This window comes from Spinacia oleracea, chromosome 5 (assembly GCF_020520425.1).
Source record: "Spinacia oleracea cultivar Varoflay chromosome 5, BTI_SOV_V1, whole genome shotgun sequence".
In the NCBI taxonomy this organism is placed as follows: Eukaryota; Viridiplantae; Streptophyta; class Magnoliopsida; order Caryophyllales; family Amaranthaceae; genus Spinacia; species Spinacia oleracea.
The window spans coordinates 126,434,656-126,454,177 of record NC_079491.1 but is presented as its reverse complement, the minus strand read 5'-3'; the positions used below and the strand labels follow the sequence as shown (position 1 = coordinate 126,454,177).

The 19,522-nt window shown below is 39.9% G+C and overlaps 3 protein-coding genes and 1 pseudogene across 3 annotated transcripts; 3 read left to right on the top strand and 1 right to left on the bottom strand.

The window, feature by feature from the left end:
- Positions 1–12,729: 12,729 nt before the first annotated feature.
- On the bottom strand, positions 12,730–12,830 carry LOC130462195 (uncharacterized; annotated as a pseudogene).
- Positions 12,831–13,876: 1,046 nt separating this feature from the next.
- On the top strand, positions 13,877–15,137 carry LOC130461849 (uncharacterized). Its single transcript, XM_056830087.1, has 2 exons — positions 13,877–14,335; positions 14,442–15,137. Exons 1-2 carry the CDS (start codon positions 13,877–13,879, stop codon positions 15,135–15,137), a joined length of 1,155 nt encoding a protein of 384 aa, XP_056686065.1.
- Positions 15,138–15,851: 714 nt separating this feature from the next.
- On the top strand, positions 15,852–16,846 carry LOC130461848 (uncharacterized). The gene is made up of 3 exons (XM_056830086.1): positions 15,852–15,995; positions 16,122–16,411; positions 16,480–16,846. Exons 1-3 carry the CDS (start codon positions 15,852–15,854, stop codon positions 16,844–16,846), a joined length of 801 nt encoding a protein of 266 aa, XP_056686064.1.
- Positions 16,847–17,037: 191 nt separating this feature from the next.
- LOC110789969 (uncharacterized) lies at positions 17,038–17,502 on the top strand. Its single transcript, XM_021994701.1, has one exon. It carries the CDS (start codon positions 17,038–17,040, stop codon positions 17,500–17,502), a length of 465 nt encoding a protein of 154 aa, XP_021850393.1.
- Positions 17,503–19,522: the final 2,020 nt, after the last annotated feature.

The following is a 19,522-nucleotide window of genomic DNA, read 5'->3' as shown; positions in this document are numbered from 1 at the left end:
TCTCGTTCCCTTGCCCGGATATCACCCATCCGTTTCTAAGATTCAATGCCTTATCCTAATAGAGTCACTTTTTGGTCTTTCCAAACGGGACCCTTAAAATGTTGGTGGCGACTCCTTTTTCAAAATCCAAAAATACAAAGGTTCTAAAACCGCCCTCGTAGGGGAAGTACACTACAAACGAACGAAAAAACCCCCTACACGTAGGAATAGTTCTTGATTCAAGGAAATGAAGATATGCTAAATATTGTGTTAGGTTATGATTCATATGACAAAACATAAATCATGCGGAAAAACCATAAAGCCAGGAAAACATATTATTTACACATAATCTTTAGCATAGTTTAGATGCATACACTTTGTTGCGTGCCCTCCCTAGCTGCGCCCAAACCGAACAAGAACAATTCTTTAGGACTCCAAGTGTCGTCCCTCCGTAGATAGTCCACAGCACGTCCGGATCTGCCTTAAGCTTGACCAACTAGAATCGCCCTTAAGGTTGCTTAGGAATTTCGGCTATTTAGGTGCAATTGTATGGCTGATTTTTCTTCAAAATCTTACCTTTAGAATACTTCAACTGTGTCTATAAATTATGACCCTAGGCACCTATTTATAGAGGTATGGAAAAGGAACTGGAATCCTACTAGGATACAAATTAATTAAACTAGAATCCTAGTAGAACTCTTATTTAATTTTATCCTTTTAGGATTAGGAATTTAATCATATATTGAATCCTGATAGCTTTAGGATTCGTACATGAACACAAACACACACACGCACGCACAACAGCCCACGAGGGGCGCCATGCGCGCGCGCCCAGCCCGCGAGCACTCGCAGCCCATTGCCACGAGGCCCACACTTGCCGCAGCCTTGGCGCGCGCTGGGCCTGCCTTGCGGTGGGCGTGGCGCAGCCTTGGCTGGTGCGTGTGGCGCGCTGGCTTGCTGGGTGATGGTCCGGCTTCGTGCTGGGCCTTCGTCTGGCAGGCCTCGTCCGATGCTAATTCGTACGATATGCTTCCGATTAAATTCCCGATTCCGGAATTTATTTCCGATACGAACAATATTTAATATTTCCGATTCCGGAATTAATTTCCGTTTCGAACAAATATTTAATATTTCCGTTTCCGGAATTATTTTCCGATTCCGATAATATTTCCGATTCTGACAATATTTCCGTTTCCGGCAATATTTCCGTTTCCATTAATATTTTTCGATACGTCCCATGTTTCCGTTTCCGGAACATTTACGACTTGGATAATATTTATATTTCCGATACGATCCATATTTCCGTTTCCGGTAATATCATCATTTCCGGAGTATTCATTTCTTGCTTGTGACGATCTCAGCTCCCACTGAAACCAAGATCCGTCGATTCCGAATATCCATAGATGGAGTATTTCATGCCATTAAATACTTGATCCGTTTACGTACTATTTGTGTGACCCTACGGGTTCAGTCAAGAGTAAGCTGTGGATTAATATCATTAATTCCACTTGAACTGAAGCGGCCTCTAGCTAGGCATTCAGCTCACTTGATCTCACTGAATTATTAACTTGTTAATTAATACTGAACCGCATTTATTAGACTTAATATTATATGCATACTTGGACCAAGGGCACTATTTCCTTCATATTGATGCTGCACGCATAAACACTGGCAAAGGATCAAGCAAGATCCCTTTTGGAGTTAACCATTGGCAAGAACGAGTTATACGTATCGTGGTTTGAAATGGCAACATGGATTGGAGACCATGAGTTGTTGCGTGGAAAATTAAAATATTAATTTCTATGTTCTAAGATACAGATGGAAAGTCATCCACATATCTGTGAACTGCTTGATAAGTAAATCCAAACAAAGCATCAATAGAAACCTATATAGTTGAAGTAAAAATATTTATAGCCTAAGAAGCAATGAAACAAAGTTGTTTATGTTAAAGAGTTCTTTGCTGAACTTGGGTAGATCACATGTCTGCTGACTAGATGGTTCTTCATTGCAAAATGCGAAGAACCACTATCGAAGTAAGAAAGACTAGATCACATAATAAACAAACTCAAAAGATCTTATGTTAGGTTATGATACATATGACAAAACATAAATCATGCGGAAAAACCATAAGCCAGGAAACATATTATTTACACATAATCATTTGGCATAATTTAGGAGCATACACTTTGTAGCGTGCCCTCCCTAGCTGCGCCCGAACCGAACAAGAACAAGCCTTTAGGACTCCAAATGTCGTCCCTCCGTAGATAGTCCACAGTACGTCCGGATCCGCCTCAAGCTTGACCACTAGAATCGCCCTTAAGGTAGTATAGATTTTCGGCTGGTTAGGGGCAAGAGAGTGGCTGATTTTTCTTCAAAATCTTACCTTTAGAATACTTCAATTGTATCTCTAAATAATGACCCTAGGCACTTATTTATAGAGGTATGGAAAGGGAACTGGAATCCTACTAGGATACGAATTAATTAAACTAGAATCTTATTAGAACTCTAATTAATTAATTTATCCTTTTATGATTAGGAATTTAATCATATATCAAATCCTAATAGTTTTAGGATTCGTGTATGAACACAAACACACACACGCACGACAGCCCACGAGGGGCGCCTATGGCGCGCGGTCTGCGAGCTCGCAGCCCATGCCACGAAGCCCACACGCTGCTGTGGCCTTGGCGCGCACTGGGCCTGCCTTGCGGTGGGCCTGGGCGCTGCCTTGGCTTGGGGTTTTGTGGCGCGCTGGCTTGCTGGGCGATGGCCCGGCTTCGTGCTGGGCCTTCGTCCGGCAGAGTCTAACATTTATCATGAGTAATAACTTGAAAATTAAAGCAATCATGCAATTTAAAAGTCATTAGCATTTTATTCGATTTATTGTTCCGGCAGGTGTGAATAAAATGATTCCAAGATCCTAAAATCCATTGAAGATTAAGCACATTATGTATTTAGACTTAATTCTAAAATCTTTTAGGTAAGCAAAAGCCTTTTGCTAATAGTCTAGAAACTATTCTTGGTTGATAGGCACGTCTAAGAACTTATTAGGTAAACTATCGATTTTGCCACGACATAAAGGACTCCTTACTTATATCGTTGAGTTTCACCAAAACTAACGTGTACTCACAATTATTTGTGTACCTTACCCCTTTAGTATCGACAAGTAACCCTCGCTATGGCGGAAAACTATTACTAAGATCGATGTAAAGGATATCCAAGTAAGTGTAATTTTGGCATGGCACCTTTTAACTCAATTTTTAAGTTTGGAACTTAAGGCTCTTACTATGTTGGTTAGATTTTAAGTGAACTAAAATCCTTAATCATGCAACATAATCAAGCTTTGATCTCAGACATATTTAAGACATATTTAAAGCAATAAATAACTTAAAGCATGCATAAGATAAATGTGATCTAGTATGGCCTGACTTCATCTTGAAGCTTCAACTTCAAAGTTCGTCTTGAAAATCTCCGTGGGAGGCGCCATTTTTTTCAAATAGGATAAGCTATAATTAAACTAATTACAACTATTTGATGGTACGCAGACCATATTTGAATTGAAAAACATTTTGGTACTTTAGACCAATTACATTCAATTAATGGTACGCAGACCATATTTTCTATCCTATTTGGGCCATACTAGTCACTTCATAACCTGCAAAACAGTACATATACAATATATACCATCCTCATGAATGGCCCACATTTTGGTTAGTTAACACATATTATGCATCACATAAACATTTGCAGCAATTAATCAAGGGCACCAATAATCTACAAATTATTCAGTCTTTATTAATTCTAATCAAGTTGTTTTAACCTTAAGGATTTGTAGATCTAATCAAGAGTTTATGACTAAAAGGGCTCCCATTAAACCAACAAATTCATATGCTTTACTAATTTTAAACATAAAATGTATTTCTAGTATAACCGGAAACATACAAATTTAATTAAAATTTAAAGCTCATATAAATTTATAATTGAATCCACATATTTAATTTATTTTCAGTCGTATTTAAATTAATTCATGATTTTAATTTTAGTAAAATAATTAGAATAAATGAAATTTATTATAATTATAATATTCAAAATTAAAATCCAAGAAAACAATTTAAATTATTAATTTTAAAATTAATTAAAATTACATAAACTGAAAATTTCAAATTAAAATTTTAAAACGATCTAATCGTAACACAAGGCACGCAACATCACCACGCAACGCACAACCATAGGCCACACGCACGCAGCCATCGCTGGCCATGTGCGTGCAACCTATGTGCTGCGTCGCATCCATCGCTGCACATAATCGCAAGGCGCCTCGAGGCTTGTTGGCCTCTGCTCGCTGCGCGCGCCTGCCCTCGACGACGCGAGCTTGCGCTCGCTGCTTGAGGCAGTGCTCGTAGTTTGCGAGCAAGCGCTCGCTGCGCGTGAGCGTTCGTCGCTGGGCGTAGCGCTCGTCGCACGCGATCTTGCGCTCGCTGCGCGCGAGGCTTCACACGTTGCACGAGGCAGTTGCGTCGTGGCGCAGCTCGCCGGCTGCCCACACGCGACTGTCGCTGCCTTGCTCTCTCGCCCTTGCCCATCTCGCCCATCGCACATAGCACACGACACAAGGCAGGGCTGCTGCCTTGTGCTCGTGCACCATAGCCTTGCTCGCTGCATTCGTACCGCATGGGCGACGAGCTCCCTTGCTCGTCGTCGCATGCCCGCACTATACAACACCCCTTAAGGGTAACACGTAGCGTCCATTGCTTTTTGCGTGCAAGTTATATGAGCGAATCGCATAAAATTAAAAATTTTATTTTCAAAATTAATGACAAATTAATAAATCATATTAATTTCATAATTTTAGGGCGAAAATCAAAAATTTATTAATTAATTGATTTCCGATTAACATGGATTCAAGTCTAGGTCATAAAATTTAAAATTTAACACAAATTTACAAATTTTATGGTGGTTTTTAATCATAGGTATCTAATTAAATTATTAATTAATTATGAAAATCAAATTAATTCTAAATTATTCCAATTTCAACAAATTAATCATAATTACAAATTAGATTGCATAATTAACAAGGCTAGGCATTCAAACTTGTTACAATACAGTAGGTCAATCAAAAATTCAAGATTTATCAACAAGAATCGCAAATATTTAATTTAACATCTTAATTTACAAACTTTTGCGTTCGAAAACTAAACCTCCGAAAAGTCATAGTTAGGCTTCAAATTACGGAATTCTGGTTCGGCCGAAAAACACTATTTTTGTCAAAATTTTATAATGCCTTTTACATGCGGAATTGACACAAAAATCACTCGATTTGGATGAGTAACGAAGGAACTGCCGAAAAACTGCGTACATATAATTAAATAAACGCAATTTGCAATTAATTAACAATTACGAAAATTAATCACCCCTTTTAATTCCTTGAAAATTTGTAATATTTAACCATGTTTATGCAATTTAGATTATGAAAATAATAAGAGGCTCGTGATACCACTGTTAGGTTATGATACATATGACAAACATAAATAATGCGGAAAAACCTTAGTGCCAGGAAACATATTATTTACACATAATCATTTAGCATAATTTAGGAGCATACACTTTGTAGCGTGCCCTCCCTAGCTGCGCCCGAACCGAACAAGAACAAGCCTTTAGGACTCCAAAGTCGTCCCTCCGTAGATAGTCCATAGTACGTCCGGATCCGCCTCAAGCTTGACCAACTAGAATCGCCCTTAAGGTAGTATAGATTTTCGGCTGGTTAGGGGTAGGGCTGTCATAAATTGACCCGATCCGAGAAACCGACCGAAACCGACCGACATCCGAACCGAATATATCCGAGAAGTAGAGGCTCTTGAATCAGATCCGAACCGATCCGACATTGATCCGAAATCCGATTTGACCGGTGAATCAAAGACCCGAACCCGATCCGCTAACAACCCGAGGAGACTCGTAACCCGATTAGTACCCGATTAGCTTTAACCAAACCGAACCCGCATCCGACCCGATAGCAATCCGAAATCCGATTTTACCCGATAACAACTGCAATCGACCCGAACCGATAAAACCCGATATCCGATTTAACCCGCATTGTTCTTGACCCGATCCGAATGAACCCGAAACCGACTTTCAACCGAATTATCTACCCGGCATCCAAGAACAAGTCTTTAGGACTCCAAGTGTTGTCCCTCTGTAGATAGTCCACAGCATGTACGGATCCGCCTTAACCTTGACCAACTAGAATCGCCCTTAAGGTAGTATGAATTTCGGCTATTATGGGCAAGAGAGTGACTGATTTTTCTTTAAAATCTTACCTTTGAATACTTCAATTGTCTCGATAAATATGTGACCCTAGGCCCTTATTTATAGAGTTTATGGAAAGGAATTATAATCCTACTAGGATACGAATTAATTAACTTAGAATCCTAGTAGAACTCTAAAACAATAATTTATCTTTTAGGATTAGGATTTAATCATATGTAGAATCCCGATAGCTTTAGGATTCACAAACACTCACGCACGCACGAGCCGCACGCACATGATCAAGCCTCGCAGCCCACGCACGGCGCACAGCTCCTTTGCCCGCAGCCCATGATCCGCGCGCGCGCCAAGGCTTGGCTGGGCCTGGCCTTACGCTGGGCCTGGTCGAGCTTGGCGTGTGGTTTGTTGCGTGTTGGCTTGCTGGCTGATGGCCTGGCTTCGTGCTGGGCCTTCGTCTGGCAGGCCTCGTCCGATGCTAATTCGTACGATACGCTTTCGATTAAATTCTCGATTCCGGAATTCATTTCGATACGAACAATATTTAATATTTCCGATTCCGGAATTAATTTCCGTTTCGAACAAATATTTAATATTTCAGTTTCCGGAATTATTTTCCGATTTCGATAATATTTCCGATTCTGACAATATTTCCGTTTCCGGCAATATTTCCATTTCCGATACGTACCATGTTTCCGTTTCCGGCAACATCCACGACTTGGATAATATTTATATTTCCGACACGACCCATATTTCCGTTTCCGGCGATATCATCGTTTCCGGAGTATTCATTTCTTGCTTATGACGATCTCAGCTCCCACTGAAACCAAGATCCATCGATTAATATCATTAATTCCACTTGAACTGAAGCGGCCTCTAGCTAGGCATTCAGCTCACTTGATCTCACTGAATTATTAACTTGTTAATTAATACTGAACCGCATTTATTAGACTTAACATTATATGCATACTTGGACCAAGGGCATCATTTCCTTCAGTCTCCCACTTGTCCTTAGGGACAATTGTGCATTTCCTAATTCCTTTGTCGCTCGATGCTTGCTCTTGAACATAAGGTAAGAGTTGTCATCCTTATTATGTCCAGAGGTGTTCTCGGTTTCAGAGTTCAACTGATCAAACAAACAGATAATCATAGCCTATGATTCATCTGAGCACGGCCATGCATTTTACAGTTTCTAGCTCTCCGAGTGGCCTTGTACAACTTTTCAGCATCTCATCCCAATTTATGGAGGACAATCCCACTCTTGCGATCTTGAGATTAGACTTCGTTTGATTGGTGATTACCTGAGCGTTGCCTTTATAGCCTCCTTTTACGGTGCGACGGTTGGTCAACGTCAAAGCAACCAGTTCTCAAACAAGTAATCTCAAATCACTCAGGTATTGAGGATTTAGTGTCTAATAATTTAATGAAATTTACTTATGACATTTTCATCTCTTACAGTAAAGTTTCATAGGTCTTGTCCGATACTAGTCTTCCCAAAGTAAGTATCTATGCAAATGATTATGACATTGCCATGTCCACATAGTTCAAGAAACAGAACTACTAGTCTCTTGCATTCTAGTCGTCTAACGTTTTCTATGCGTCCAATTTTATAGAAAACTCCGACTAGGGACCATTTTCAACCTTTGACATTCAAGTTCACTTGATAGACATTTCTTAGTCACAGGACTGGTCCTGACAGTCTATCTTGAATATTTCGTCAAATTGAAGGGACTCATCATTTAATACTAAACCAAGATTAAATGGAATATGAAAATACATTTCATATATGATAAATGTTCAACCCCATTGTTTTTACAACCATGGGCCTCAAACCCATCTTTAAAACAGTTCATGGAATTCAAAGCTATGCTTGATTTCCAGTGCTACAACGTGAGTGTTGCTTCTCACTTGTTGCATAGGTTTAGTTATCATGCTTTGCCAATCTTAATATCCTTTTCATCGAATGTTCTTCGAGATATGATGATAAGATCTTTGAGTAGATTGAAAAGTCATAGTTAGGCTTCGAATTTGGGAATTCTGGGTTCGGCCGAAAAAAACCACTTTCGTCAAAATTTTAGAATGCCTTTTACATGCGAAATTGACACAAAAATCACTCGATTTGGTTGAGTAACGAATATTCTGCCTAAAAACTGCGTACATATAATTAAATAAACGCAATTTGCAATTAATTACGAAACTAATCACCCCTTTATTCCTTGCAAATTTGTAAAATTTAACCATGTTCATGCAATTTAGATTATGAAAATAATAGAGGCTCGTGATTCCGGCAATATTTCTATTTCCGATAATATTTTCCGATACGTACCATGTTTCCGTTTCCTGCAACATCTACGACTTGGTTAATATTTATATTTCCGACACGATCCATATTTCCGTTTCCGGCAATATCATCGTTTCCGGAGTATTCATTTCTTGCTTATGACGATCTCAGCTCCCACTGAAACCAAGATCCGTCGATTCCGAATATCCATAGATGGAGTATTTAATGCCATTAAATACTTGATCCGTTTACGTACTATTTGTGTGACCCTACGGGTTCAGTCAAGAGTAAGATGTGGATTAATATCATTAATTCCACTTGAACTAAAGCGCCTCTAGCTAGGCATTCAGCTCACTTGATCTCACTAAATTATTAACTTGTTAATTAATACTGAACCGCATTTATTAGACTTAACATTATATGCATACTTGGACCAGGGCATCATTTCCTTCAAGAGTCCGCTTCAGTTCAAGTGGAATTAATAATATTAATCCACAGCTTACTCTTGACTGAACTCTTAGGGTCACACAAATAGTACGTGAACGGATCAGGTATTTAAGTAAATTAAATACTCTAATTATGAATATTCGGAATCGACGGATCTCGGTTCCAGTGGGAGCTGAAATCGTCAAAAGGCAAAATATGAATACTCCGGAAATGATGATATTGCAGGAAACGGAAATATGGATCATAACGGAAATATAAATATTATCCAAGTCGTAGATGTTACCGGATATGGAAACATGGTACGTATCGGAAATATTATTGGAAATAGAAATATTGCCGGAATCGAAAATATTGTCGGAAACGTAAATATTACCGGAATCAGAAATATTGGAAATCGAAAATAAATTCCGGAATCGAAAATAAAATATTTTTCGAATCGGAAATAAATTCAGGAATCGGAAGTATTAATATTGTTCGAATCGGAAATGAATTCAGAATCGAAAAACGAATTGGAAGCGCGACGTACGAAACTATCGTCGGACGAGCTTGCTAGACGCAAGGCCCAGCACGAAGCCAGGCCCGCGCCTAGCGAAGCCCGCGCGCACCGAAAGCAACGAGCAACCAAGCGCGCAAGCAGCGAGCTAGGCAGGCCCAGCCGCAAGCGCGCAAGGCCAGGCCCAACAGCAGCGCCCACTGATGGGCCGTGTGCTGCAAGCGCCTGCCTTGGGCCGAGCCGCGCACAACGCCCCTCGTGTGCTGCGTGTGTGTGTGTGCAATGCTACGAATCCTTGGTCGTTTAGGATTGCTTGATTAATCGTTTTCCTAATTCCACAAGAATGAAATGTTTTGTGTTTTATTAAACATTAAATTCTAATGGATTAATTTACCTAGAATTCTAATAGAATTAGTTATTTGAATCCTAGTGGAAATCTAAGTCCGAAATTTCCTCCCTATAAATACGTGATTCATAATCACAATTTATACAGCACAATCAAACAGGTCAAGTATTCCGGACGGAGGGAGTAGTTTAAGTTTAAGAACGGATTTAATAATTTTCCTATAACTGATAACTAAGCTTTCGAATAAACATAATACCTTATATCATATTCTAGTTAATTAAATATAAGGCGGATCCGAACGTGCTGTGGACTATCTACGGAGGGGCGACATTTGGAGTCCTAAACTTGTTCTTGTTCGGTTCGGGAGCATCTAGGGAAGGCACGCATCACATGTATGTATCCTTAATTATGCTAATTGACTATGTGGCAATTAATTTGGATTCCTGGCTTTATGGTTTTTCCAGGGCCTCGACGAGGCATGGGCGCAAGCCTATGGCTTTGTCTTGGCCCGTTGGTTCGTTTTAATTTTTCGGTTGAAAACGAATTTATTAATTTAATTCGTAATTTATTTTTTTTCTCGGAATTTAATTTTGATTAAATCAATTATTATAAATTTATTTATACTAATTATTGATGAGCGGCATTTATGTCGTTCTAAGCTTAGGTTTTCGTATTATTTTATTATGATTTTCGGTGTTTTTAGGTAGTTTTATAGCATTTATATGCCCTTATTCCACCCTTGTGCTTTGTAGGTAGACATTGAAGAAAAGTGGAAAAACAAAGTAGAAGTCACACGAAGCAACCCTGTGCGACCGGCACAGGAATTTCGTGTGCTCGCACAAGTAGAAGAAGATGTGTTGGAGCAAGCAGTGCAGTGCGACCGAGCTGAGATTCGTGCGATCGCACGAAATCGCAAAAAGTTTACAGAACTCTTCCCCTATGCGTGCTATCGCATTAGAATTTTTGTGCGCTCGCACGAAATTCTGGTGCGAGCACTCAATATGCCATGCGACCTCACGAGTAATTTGAAGACTTGGCTATCTCAAGTGTGTGCGACCGCACGAATTATTCGTGGCGTTCGCACGGTACGAAGGAAGCAATCGTCGCTCTACTCGTTCGCAGAACGAAATATTCGTGCAACCACACTGGTGCGTTTGCACCTGGGTCTGTGCGTTCGCATGCCTGTGGGGGCTGGCATTTTCGAGTTTTAAAATCTATTTTGGGAAAAAATATAAATAGAAGTTCTAATTTATTTTAAGAGGTGAATTTTTCATAATTAGTTTCATAATTAGTTTGAGAGAGTTTTTTAGAGTTCAAGCCTTAGTTTTCAGTTTTTGTAGAGAGAGAAACTCAAGAATTCATGCAATTTGAAGATAATTCCAGAAATTTTGTCAAGCTTCATAGTAATCTCTACTTCTCTTACTTCTCTTTACTTCTTTAATTGATTTTTAGTTTGTTTGCTTTGAATTCTTAATTTTGGTGATTGATTGAATGTTGTTGATTGATTTGCCTTAATTCTCTTCTTCCTTTCAATTTCTATTACTTGTTTTTCCTATTAATTCTCAATTCCATGACTCAATTCAACTCTATGTTTTCATTCAATAGCATAATGGCTAGTGAGTAATTCTTAGGTTAGGGTTAGGGGAATATTGGGGAATTATAGGGGATTGTAGAGATAAGTTGTGGATTATTGATTCAATTAAACCTTGATATGCATTCTTTGGGGATTCCTTGTCAATTAAGCTTGGTAGTTGCAAATGCTAGGCAATAATTTTATAATTGGTCAAGACATTGAGGGTTTTTGTTTGATTGAAAGTACTAGGTAGTTTGAATTCCCATGCTAGGCTTAGAGTGACACGAAAGCGTGTTTTGGGCTTAGTTTTGGCATGGTCCGCTAACCGAAAGGGGTGCCGGACTAGCTTGGTTAGTTACTCCCTAGTTTTGCATGTCTTTGCATCGTATGAATGCATAGCGTCTTGAATTTCCCCCGTTAAACCCCGATTCAACCCCGATACCTTAGCTCCCTTAATTTTATTGCTTAATCGTTTGATTCCCGTAGTTGTTTCCAACTCCTAAACTTAGTTTTCAAAGCTAGCTTGATCTTAAACTCTTTGACTTCCCGTTCTCTTGGGACGATTCTCGACTTACCACTATAGTTGATATAGTGTCTGGTTTAGAGATTTATAAATATTGTTTGATAGGTAGACTTCGTTTCAACGACACGGAAAAACCTAATCAAAATGGCGCCGTTGCCGGGGAACGGTTGTTGTTTTTGAGTTTAGTTTTATCGCGTCTAGTTTAATCAAAATAAAAAATACCAAAAAACATTTCGTTATTTCTTTAGTTTTCTTTTGCATTGCTCACGGTTGGTTTTGAGTTTGTATGCAAGGATAGGGGAAGAACTCGTCATAGGCCTCTACCCTCTCGACCTAGAGTTAGAGAGGACTTTGTGGAGCTTGAGACGTATCCAAACCCGTTCATCGAGCTACAATCGGTTGATCCTTTGAGTGAAGTTTCGGATCAAGACCCATCAAGTCCAACCATTGATAGAATGGCTCTTTCGGTTAAGAATCTAGGCATACCGGGCGCTTTTGAGGCAACTTGTGGCATACAAGCCCCGACTACTAATCCAACAACTTTGAGATAAGACCCGCGTTGATTACCTTGGTGCAAAGTCACCCGTTTTGTGGAAAAAGTATGATCGCCGCACGAACACTTGAAACAGTTTGAACAAAATTGCGATACTATTAAACACAACGGGGTGACTTAGGAATATGTGAGGTTGAAGCTCTTCCGGTTTCTCTCTTGGGGCGAGCAAGTGATTGGCTTGACAAGGAGGTCAAGCCAAACTCACTAAGGACTTGGAACGAAGTGACAAGTGCATTCCTTAGTAAGTTCTACTCGCATGGGAAGACGGCGGAGTATAGGCACAAAATTCAATCCTTCGAGCAAAAGAGTGTTGAATCCCTATTAGAGGCTTGGGATCGATTTAAGGAATACCAAAGGGAGTGCCCTCACCACGGAATCCCTAAATGGCTTCGTTTACAAACTTTCTACTTGGGACTAAGCCCAACCTCCAAAACAAGTCTTGATGCGGGGTGGGTGGTCCAATTATGAATAAGACGGAGGACCAAATAGGGGAGATCATAGAAGATGTCGTGCAAAACTACCAAGCATGGCATGTTGGGACTAGGAATTATGATAGCAAAGGGAATTATGAAGATTGCAAGGGTTCGACCTTCGCTATAGAGAAAGCAACATAATTGAAAAGCTTAGCTCAAGGCTTGAGAATCTTGAGAGTGCTCCGAGTCAACCTCCATCTCCATCAACAATTCCTCCACCATCGGCTACTCTTCTCACTAAGGGGAAGGGCAATGTGAGTTCCTATAACACAATGCCACTAGATACATCTTTTGTGATATTTGTGGTGAGCATGGTAATTTCCCTAGCATGTGCCATTTATTGCATAATGTTTCATATGTTGAACATGGCTCTCCTTATGAGCAAGAATTTGATGTGGAATATGCAAATGCTATGAATGAGAGGCCTAGATATGATGGTCCCCCGAACCAAAACTATAATAGGCAAGCACCTAGAGGCCCTCCTATGCATGCCTATTATCAAAGTGGATCCTTCCAAGGAGGAGGGTTTTGATAACCAAGGCCGAGGTAACTATAGGGCGCAAGGCTATCAAGGCCAAGCATCCTATGGCTAACCTGATGGCCTAGGCAATCAAACTCAATTCAATCAAGGTAGTTATAACCCTAACCACCAAGGTGGAGGGGGTTACAACTATCCATATGTGCAATATAGGGGTGCTTCTAGTGGGGGCTATCCGTTGAACCCGGGAAGCCAATATGGTGGTTCTCAGTTTCCTCCTCCCGGATTCAATGCGCCTAGGACCTATGGCAATCAATTCCCACAAAATCCTATTGGTTATGGCAATGCTCCTCCACCGCTCCCGCCTCTCAAGTCTAACCTTGAGGCTCTTATGGAGTCGTTTGTGGGGGCTCAAGCCAAGAAAAATGTTGAGTTTGAGGATGGATTCAAGCAATCCAACACTCATTTGAAAATGATTGAAACCCAATCAGCACAACTTGCTAGCACCATCAAGGAACATCAAGTGCATACTAGTTTCCCACCCCAAGGTCAACCTCCTAAGCAAATGTATGCGGTCATGACTAGGAGTGGGAAGATTTTAGATGATGGTGCTAAGTTAGTTGACGCTCCTTGGTCTAGGGGAGAAGAATCTAAGGGAATTGAGTCTACGGACTATGTTGTGGTAGAAGAGGAGTCTCACGTTGATGACGCGAGGGATGGTGTGAAGCCAACGGAGGATACTCTTCTACCTCTCCCTACTCCTACACTCCCCTATCCTCAAAAATTTGTTGGAAAGAAGTTGGATGACCAATTCTCTAAGTTTCTAGACAATATTAGCAAGCTTTATGTGTCATTGTCTTTCACCGAGGCGCTTAAGCAAATGCCACATTATTCTCGGTTCATGAGAGAAATTTGTTTGGCAAAAGAACTTGTGGGCCCAAGGAGACTGTGCATCTCACGGAGAATTGCAGTGCCTTGATTTTGTGCCCGTTTTCCCCAAATCTCAAGGATCCCTGGAGTTTCTCGATTCCTTGTAGCACCCAAAAGCTGAAGATAATGCTCTTTGTGATTTGGGGGCAAGCGTGAGTATTTTGCCATACAAAATCTATGAGAAGCTTAGTCTTGGTGATCTCACCCCTACCCCTATGTCTCTGCAACTAGCCGATCGCTCGGTTATGTTCCCTTTGGGTAGGGTTGATGATGTTCCCCTTGTTATAGGGAGGTTAACTTTTCTTGTTGACTTTATTGTCTTGGACATTGATGAGGACGCCCACACCCCTATTATCTTAGGGAAGCCATTCTTAGCCACGGCGGGGCCTCTCATTGATGTTCAAGGTGGTCTTATCACCTTGAAGGCGGGAGACGCTAAGGCTAGCTTCAAGCTTCCTAGTGATGATGGATGTTGTTCCAAAATGAAGAGTTGCATGAAGATTGATACTATTTCTTGTGTTGAGCATCATTGCTTATATGCTAATTCTTCTAACAACTCTTGTGCTTCTAAGTTTGATCATAAGCTTGATAGGAACAATTTCAATAAGAAGAAGATGCTTGTGAGTCCCACGGTGTTGGGCGATGCCTTTGATAATGTCACAACCATTCCCGAGACATTCGGGATGGATCTAGATGATGATGGAGCACAAACTTCGGCTCTCAACGGTAAACATTCCCCGGGCATGAAGCCCAAGAGGGGAAAACATAAGCCTAGGGAAGTTGGCTTGATCCCGCCTCAATGAGTGGTAGCTTTGGTAAGTTGTTTGTGCCCAAAGAGGAAAAAAGAAGCTTTTTGACCTGTGATGATCCTAAATTGGTTGCATTTGACCCCCCATGAGTAATGGGGGGATTCGTCAAGCTAATGACGTTAAACGAGCGCTACCAGGAGGCAACCCGTGTATTGTTACTTTCTCTCTTGTCCCCCCATGAGTTTTGGGGGGATTCGTCAAGCTAATGACGTTAAACGAGCGCTACCCGGGAGGCAACCCGGTTGTCTAACTCTTAGGTTTACTTGGTTTTTGACTACTAACCTTTTATTTTATATCTTTGTTTAGTTTTTGTGTTGTTTTTTTTTGTTTTAGGTAAAAAGAGCAAATATCTGCAAATCAGGTCCGGTGCGACAGCACCGCTATTTTGTGCGATCGCACAAAACCAGAAAAACAGATCAGGAGCTCTCCAGAATTTCGTGCGATCGAGTTCCTTTCTGTGGGCTCGCACCAAAACCCTGTGCGATCGCACGGATTTTTTGTGCGTTCGCATGGGTCGGGCTCGCAGAATCTGATGGCAAGTTTATTAAAAAACCATGACCCCTTTTTCTTTTCTTCTCTCATTTTGTCGAACCCCACTCTCACTCTCACTCAAACACTCTACTTTCCTCTCCACTTTCACTCCTCATACTCCATTTCTACACCCTTCTAGCTTGATTTCTCATAATAATTTCCCTCTCCACCACCAGAATGCAGAGTGTTATTGGTGATGTGGTTAGTGAATTTCAATCTGGGTTCATTCCTGAGAGGAAAGTTTCTGATAACATTCTACTTGCTACAGAACTGATCAAAGGTTACACCAGGGCATATGTTTCTCCTAGATGTCTCCTAAAGGTGGATTTGAAAAAAAGCTTATGATTATATTGAGTGGTTTTTCCTCAAAGATGTCATGATAGAACTTGGATTTCCCGAGTGTTTTATGAATTGGGTTTTTACCTGTATCACCACAGTGTCCTATAGTATTTTGATCAATGGAAATCAACTAAACCTTTCAGTGCAAAAAAAGGGCTAAGGCAAGGTGACCCTATGTCTCCATTCTTGTTTGCAATTGGCATGGAATATCTTACAAGGCATTTAAAACAGCTCCAAACTCAACCTGACTTCAATTTTCATCCTAAGTGTGAAAAGTTAGCCATTACTCACCTAATGTTTGCTGATGATTTACTCATGTTCTCCAGAGCTGACATTCAATTTGTCAAAATGATGTTTACTGAAGCTAATCTTGACAAAGTAATATTCTCATTGATGGGGTCTCTGCTACTGAAAAATCTTCAATAGTGTTTGTTGTACACATCACTGAAGGGTCCTTCCCCTTCAGGTATCTTGGTGTACCTCTATCTACAAAGAAATTGGCTTATAATCAATGTAGGCCGTTGAATGAGAAAGTGGTTGCTAAAGCTAAAACTTGGACAGCTAGGAATCTTACCTATGTTGGCAGACTTCAATTTGTGCAGACTATTCTTTTCAGCTTGCAGTCCTTCTGGTGTCAAATCTTTATTTTTCCCAAGAAGGTTATTAGAGAAATTCAGAACTTCTGCAGGATTTATCTGTGGACTGGTCATACTGATCCTTCAAGGAGATCTCTGGTTGCATGGTACAACATGTGTCTTCCTAGAACTGCAGGAGGATGGAATTCGAAAGAGATGAACTTGTGGAACAAGGCTGCAATTGCTAATCTTCTCTAGGCCTTAACACATAAGAAAGACAAGTTGCGGTGTAGGTGGGTGCACACATATTATATTAAGGGTAGAACTCTATCTACTCAATGGCCTGCTGCAATGTCTTGGCCATTGAAGAAGATCTTAGGCTCTACTCAGATGATTGATGATGTTGGAGGATGGGATAAGGTATGCAATAAGGGAAATCTATTAAAAAGATGTATCAATGTCTATTGGGAGAACATGTGAAAGTGCCTTGGAGAAGCGTTATGTGCAACAACAGGGCCACCCCTAAGAGCTTGTTTATCACTTGGCTTTCTCTTTGGAATAGACTTCCTACTAGAGACGGGCTTGTGACATGGAAGGATATTACCACTGACTGTTGTCCTCTTTGCACCAACGAGAAAGAATCAGCTGCTCATTTATTATTTGAATGTGACTATTCTGCAGCTGTGTGGAATGACATACTGCACAGTCTACGGTTTAGCAGGAGATCTGCTCCTTTTGATAAAGAGCTAATATGGGTTCTGAAAGCCACCAAGAGGACTGGAGATAGGCACAAGCTTTTGCTGATGTATTTTGCTGAATGCATTTACAGCATTTGGCTCCAGAGGAATGAAATGGTGTTTAATCAGAAGTGTAGAAGTCGGCCATCTGACATCCTGCTAGATATTAATTTATAGTTCCTTGTAGGGAAACTGATAGTCAGAAGTTGTTGCTTATGAGTTAGTTGCTGGTGTTGTTGGGCTATAGCTTGTTGTGATATTAGTGTTCTGGTGGCTTAAGCTTTCCTTGTTCTAGCTTTGGCTAGCTGTTTTCTTATCCTTTTGATAATAAAATATCTTTATTTGCCAAAAAAAAAGTAAAAAGAAGGCAAAGCACAATAAATTAGGTGGTTGTTGAGTGTAATTGAATGGTCCTTGTCCCTTGGGACTTGGAGCCTTATATAGTACTCCCTCCGTCTCTTTTGTTCTTTACTTTGGTTATTTTCACGCGTTTTAACGATTAATTAATGTACATTGAGATTCCCCTATTTTTTTATTTAAATAAGGCAAATTATGTTTATTTATAATTTTTTCACTTTATCAAAATTCTGATATTGGGAAAAATGAGAAAATTTTAATGTCCCAATACAAAAGTGTGAGAGGTTAAATGACCCAATGCATTTAATTGGTTAAAATAATCATTGGACACAAATTTTGATAGAATATAAAAGCATTTATGTGATAATATAAAGGAAAATTTTGTAATATTAATCCAAGATTTGGTCGATTTTCTTTGATTAAACCCACCTACGACATATTTTTTAACAATTCCACATTTACTACCCAACGACTTTTATTGGCCCCAATAGATCATAACCCTCTTGAAGTAATATGTCCTTACATGACAGTACTCTCTCTCTCTCTCTCTCTCTCTCTCTTCTCCCTCAATATATTCAGTCATCATCGTCAATTCATCACCATCTCGATGAATTTTTCACCGATTATCGGTCACTTAAGCCCAATAAATGTTGTTGGGTAGTAAAGGTAGGATTATTAAAAAATATGTCGTAGGTGGGATTGATAAAAGAAAATAGGCCAAAGGTTAGATTATATTATAAAATTTTCCTAATATAAATGAAAATGTAAAAAAAAAATTGGGACACCAAAAAGGAAAACGTAAATAACAAAAAGAGACGGAGGGAGTACCAGGTTGAAGTGACCTAGGAATCCTGCAATATGATTGGCCGAAGTTTTGAGGAGATGACATGTGTCCTCTGTCTTGAGCCGCCATATTGAAAGATGGCATAAATGGGCTTTCTGGGCAATTGTTTACATTGACAAGTTTGGTAGAACATCCTTCAGTCATACCTAGGGCCACCTTTATGGCCAAGATTCGACGCCAAGTGTTAAGTCTGTCTTGCTTATGTAAGAGGACACGGAGGAAAATACATCCACGCAGGATAGAATGCTAGGTAAAATATGGGACTCGTGTCGCATCTTGAATGGTCCAAGTGGCGTGGTAATTTTGCCAAAAATATTATCCATATCAAGTATCCTCTAAACTTATCCTTTGTTATTTTTGTCAAATTGTAGATTATCCCAAGTTACCTTATACTGACTTGGGCATCGGAGGGTCTTTGGATAAACCAAAGACCAATCCTCACGCTTTGTTCTTTTGACAGTACAACATTAACTAGACGTATAACAAAACTTGACAAACAACGACCGAGACACGAGTAACACTTAAAAAAAACAACAAGAAACAAAGAATAATCGAGATAAAACACTAAAACAATGTTCTTCATTATATTTAGTACCAACCACAAGTTACACTTATGAGTTACACTTACATCTCCGTTTACGCGTTACACTTAAATCTACGTTTATGAATTACACTTACATCTGTCACACGTACATTTGTAATATACGTTAAATTCACTACATTACATCCAGTTGCGGATCTAGGGGGTGTAAGGGGTATAGTTGCACCCCCATTTCCTGGATCCGCGAACAAATATATAGCAGCAGTTTTGACACTGTATATAATTGAAATGCGCTATTCTTCCTCACATCAGTAAGGTTGTCTCAGTTGGTTGAGTGATTAACCTAATTATCTTAAAGCAAAAGGACTAGGATTCGAATCTTTATAACTCATATTTTCTCTACTTTTTCCCCATTTATTTAGCTCTTTAATTTCTTACTTTCTCTACCTTTCGTT

Excerpts from the sequence above, each read along its gene's own strand:
- LOC130461849 (XM_056830087.1), top strand. The coding sequence starts at position 13,877 with ATGATTGAAACCCAATCAGCACAACTTGCTAGCACCATCAAGGAACAT. Across the intron at positions 14,336-14,441 it reads TTTGTTTGGCAAAAGAACTT|CACCCAAAAGCTGAAGATAA; the intron begins GTGGGCCCAAGG and ends GATTCCTTGTAG.
- LOC130461848 (XM_056830086.1), top strand. The coding sequence starts at position 15,852 with ATGCAGAGTGTTATTGGTGATGTGGTTAGTGAATTTCAATCTGGGTTC. Across the intron at positions 15,996-16,121 it reads CTCCTAGATGTCTCCTAAAG|TATTTTGATCAATGGAAATC; the intron begins GTGGATTTGAAA and ends AGTGTCCTATAG. Across the intron at positions 16,412-16,479 it reads GTAATATTCTCATTGATGGG|GTATCTTGGTGTACCTCTAT; the intron begins GTCTCTGCTACT and ends CTTCCCCTTCAG.
- LOC110789969 (XM_021994701.1), top strand. The coding sequence starts at position 17,038 with ATGTATCAATGTCTATTGGGAGAACATGTGAAAGTGCCTTGGAGAAGC.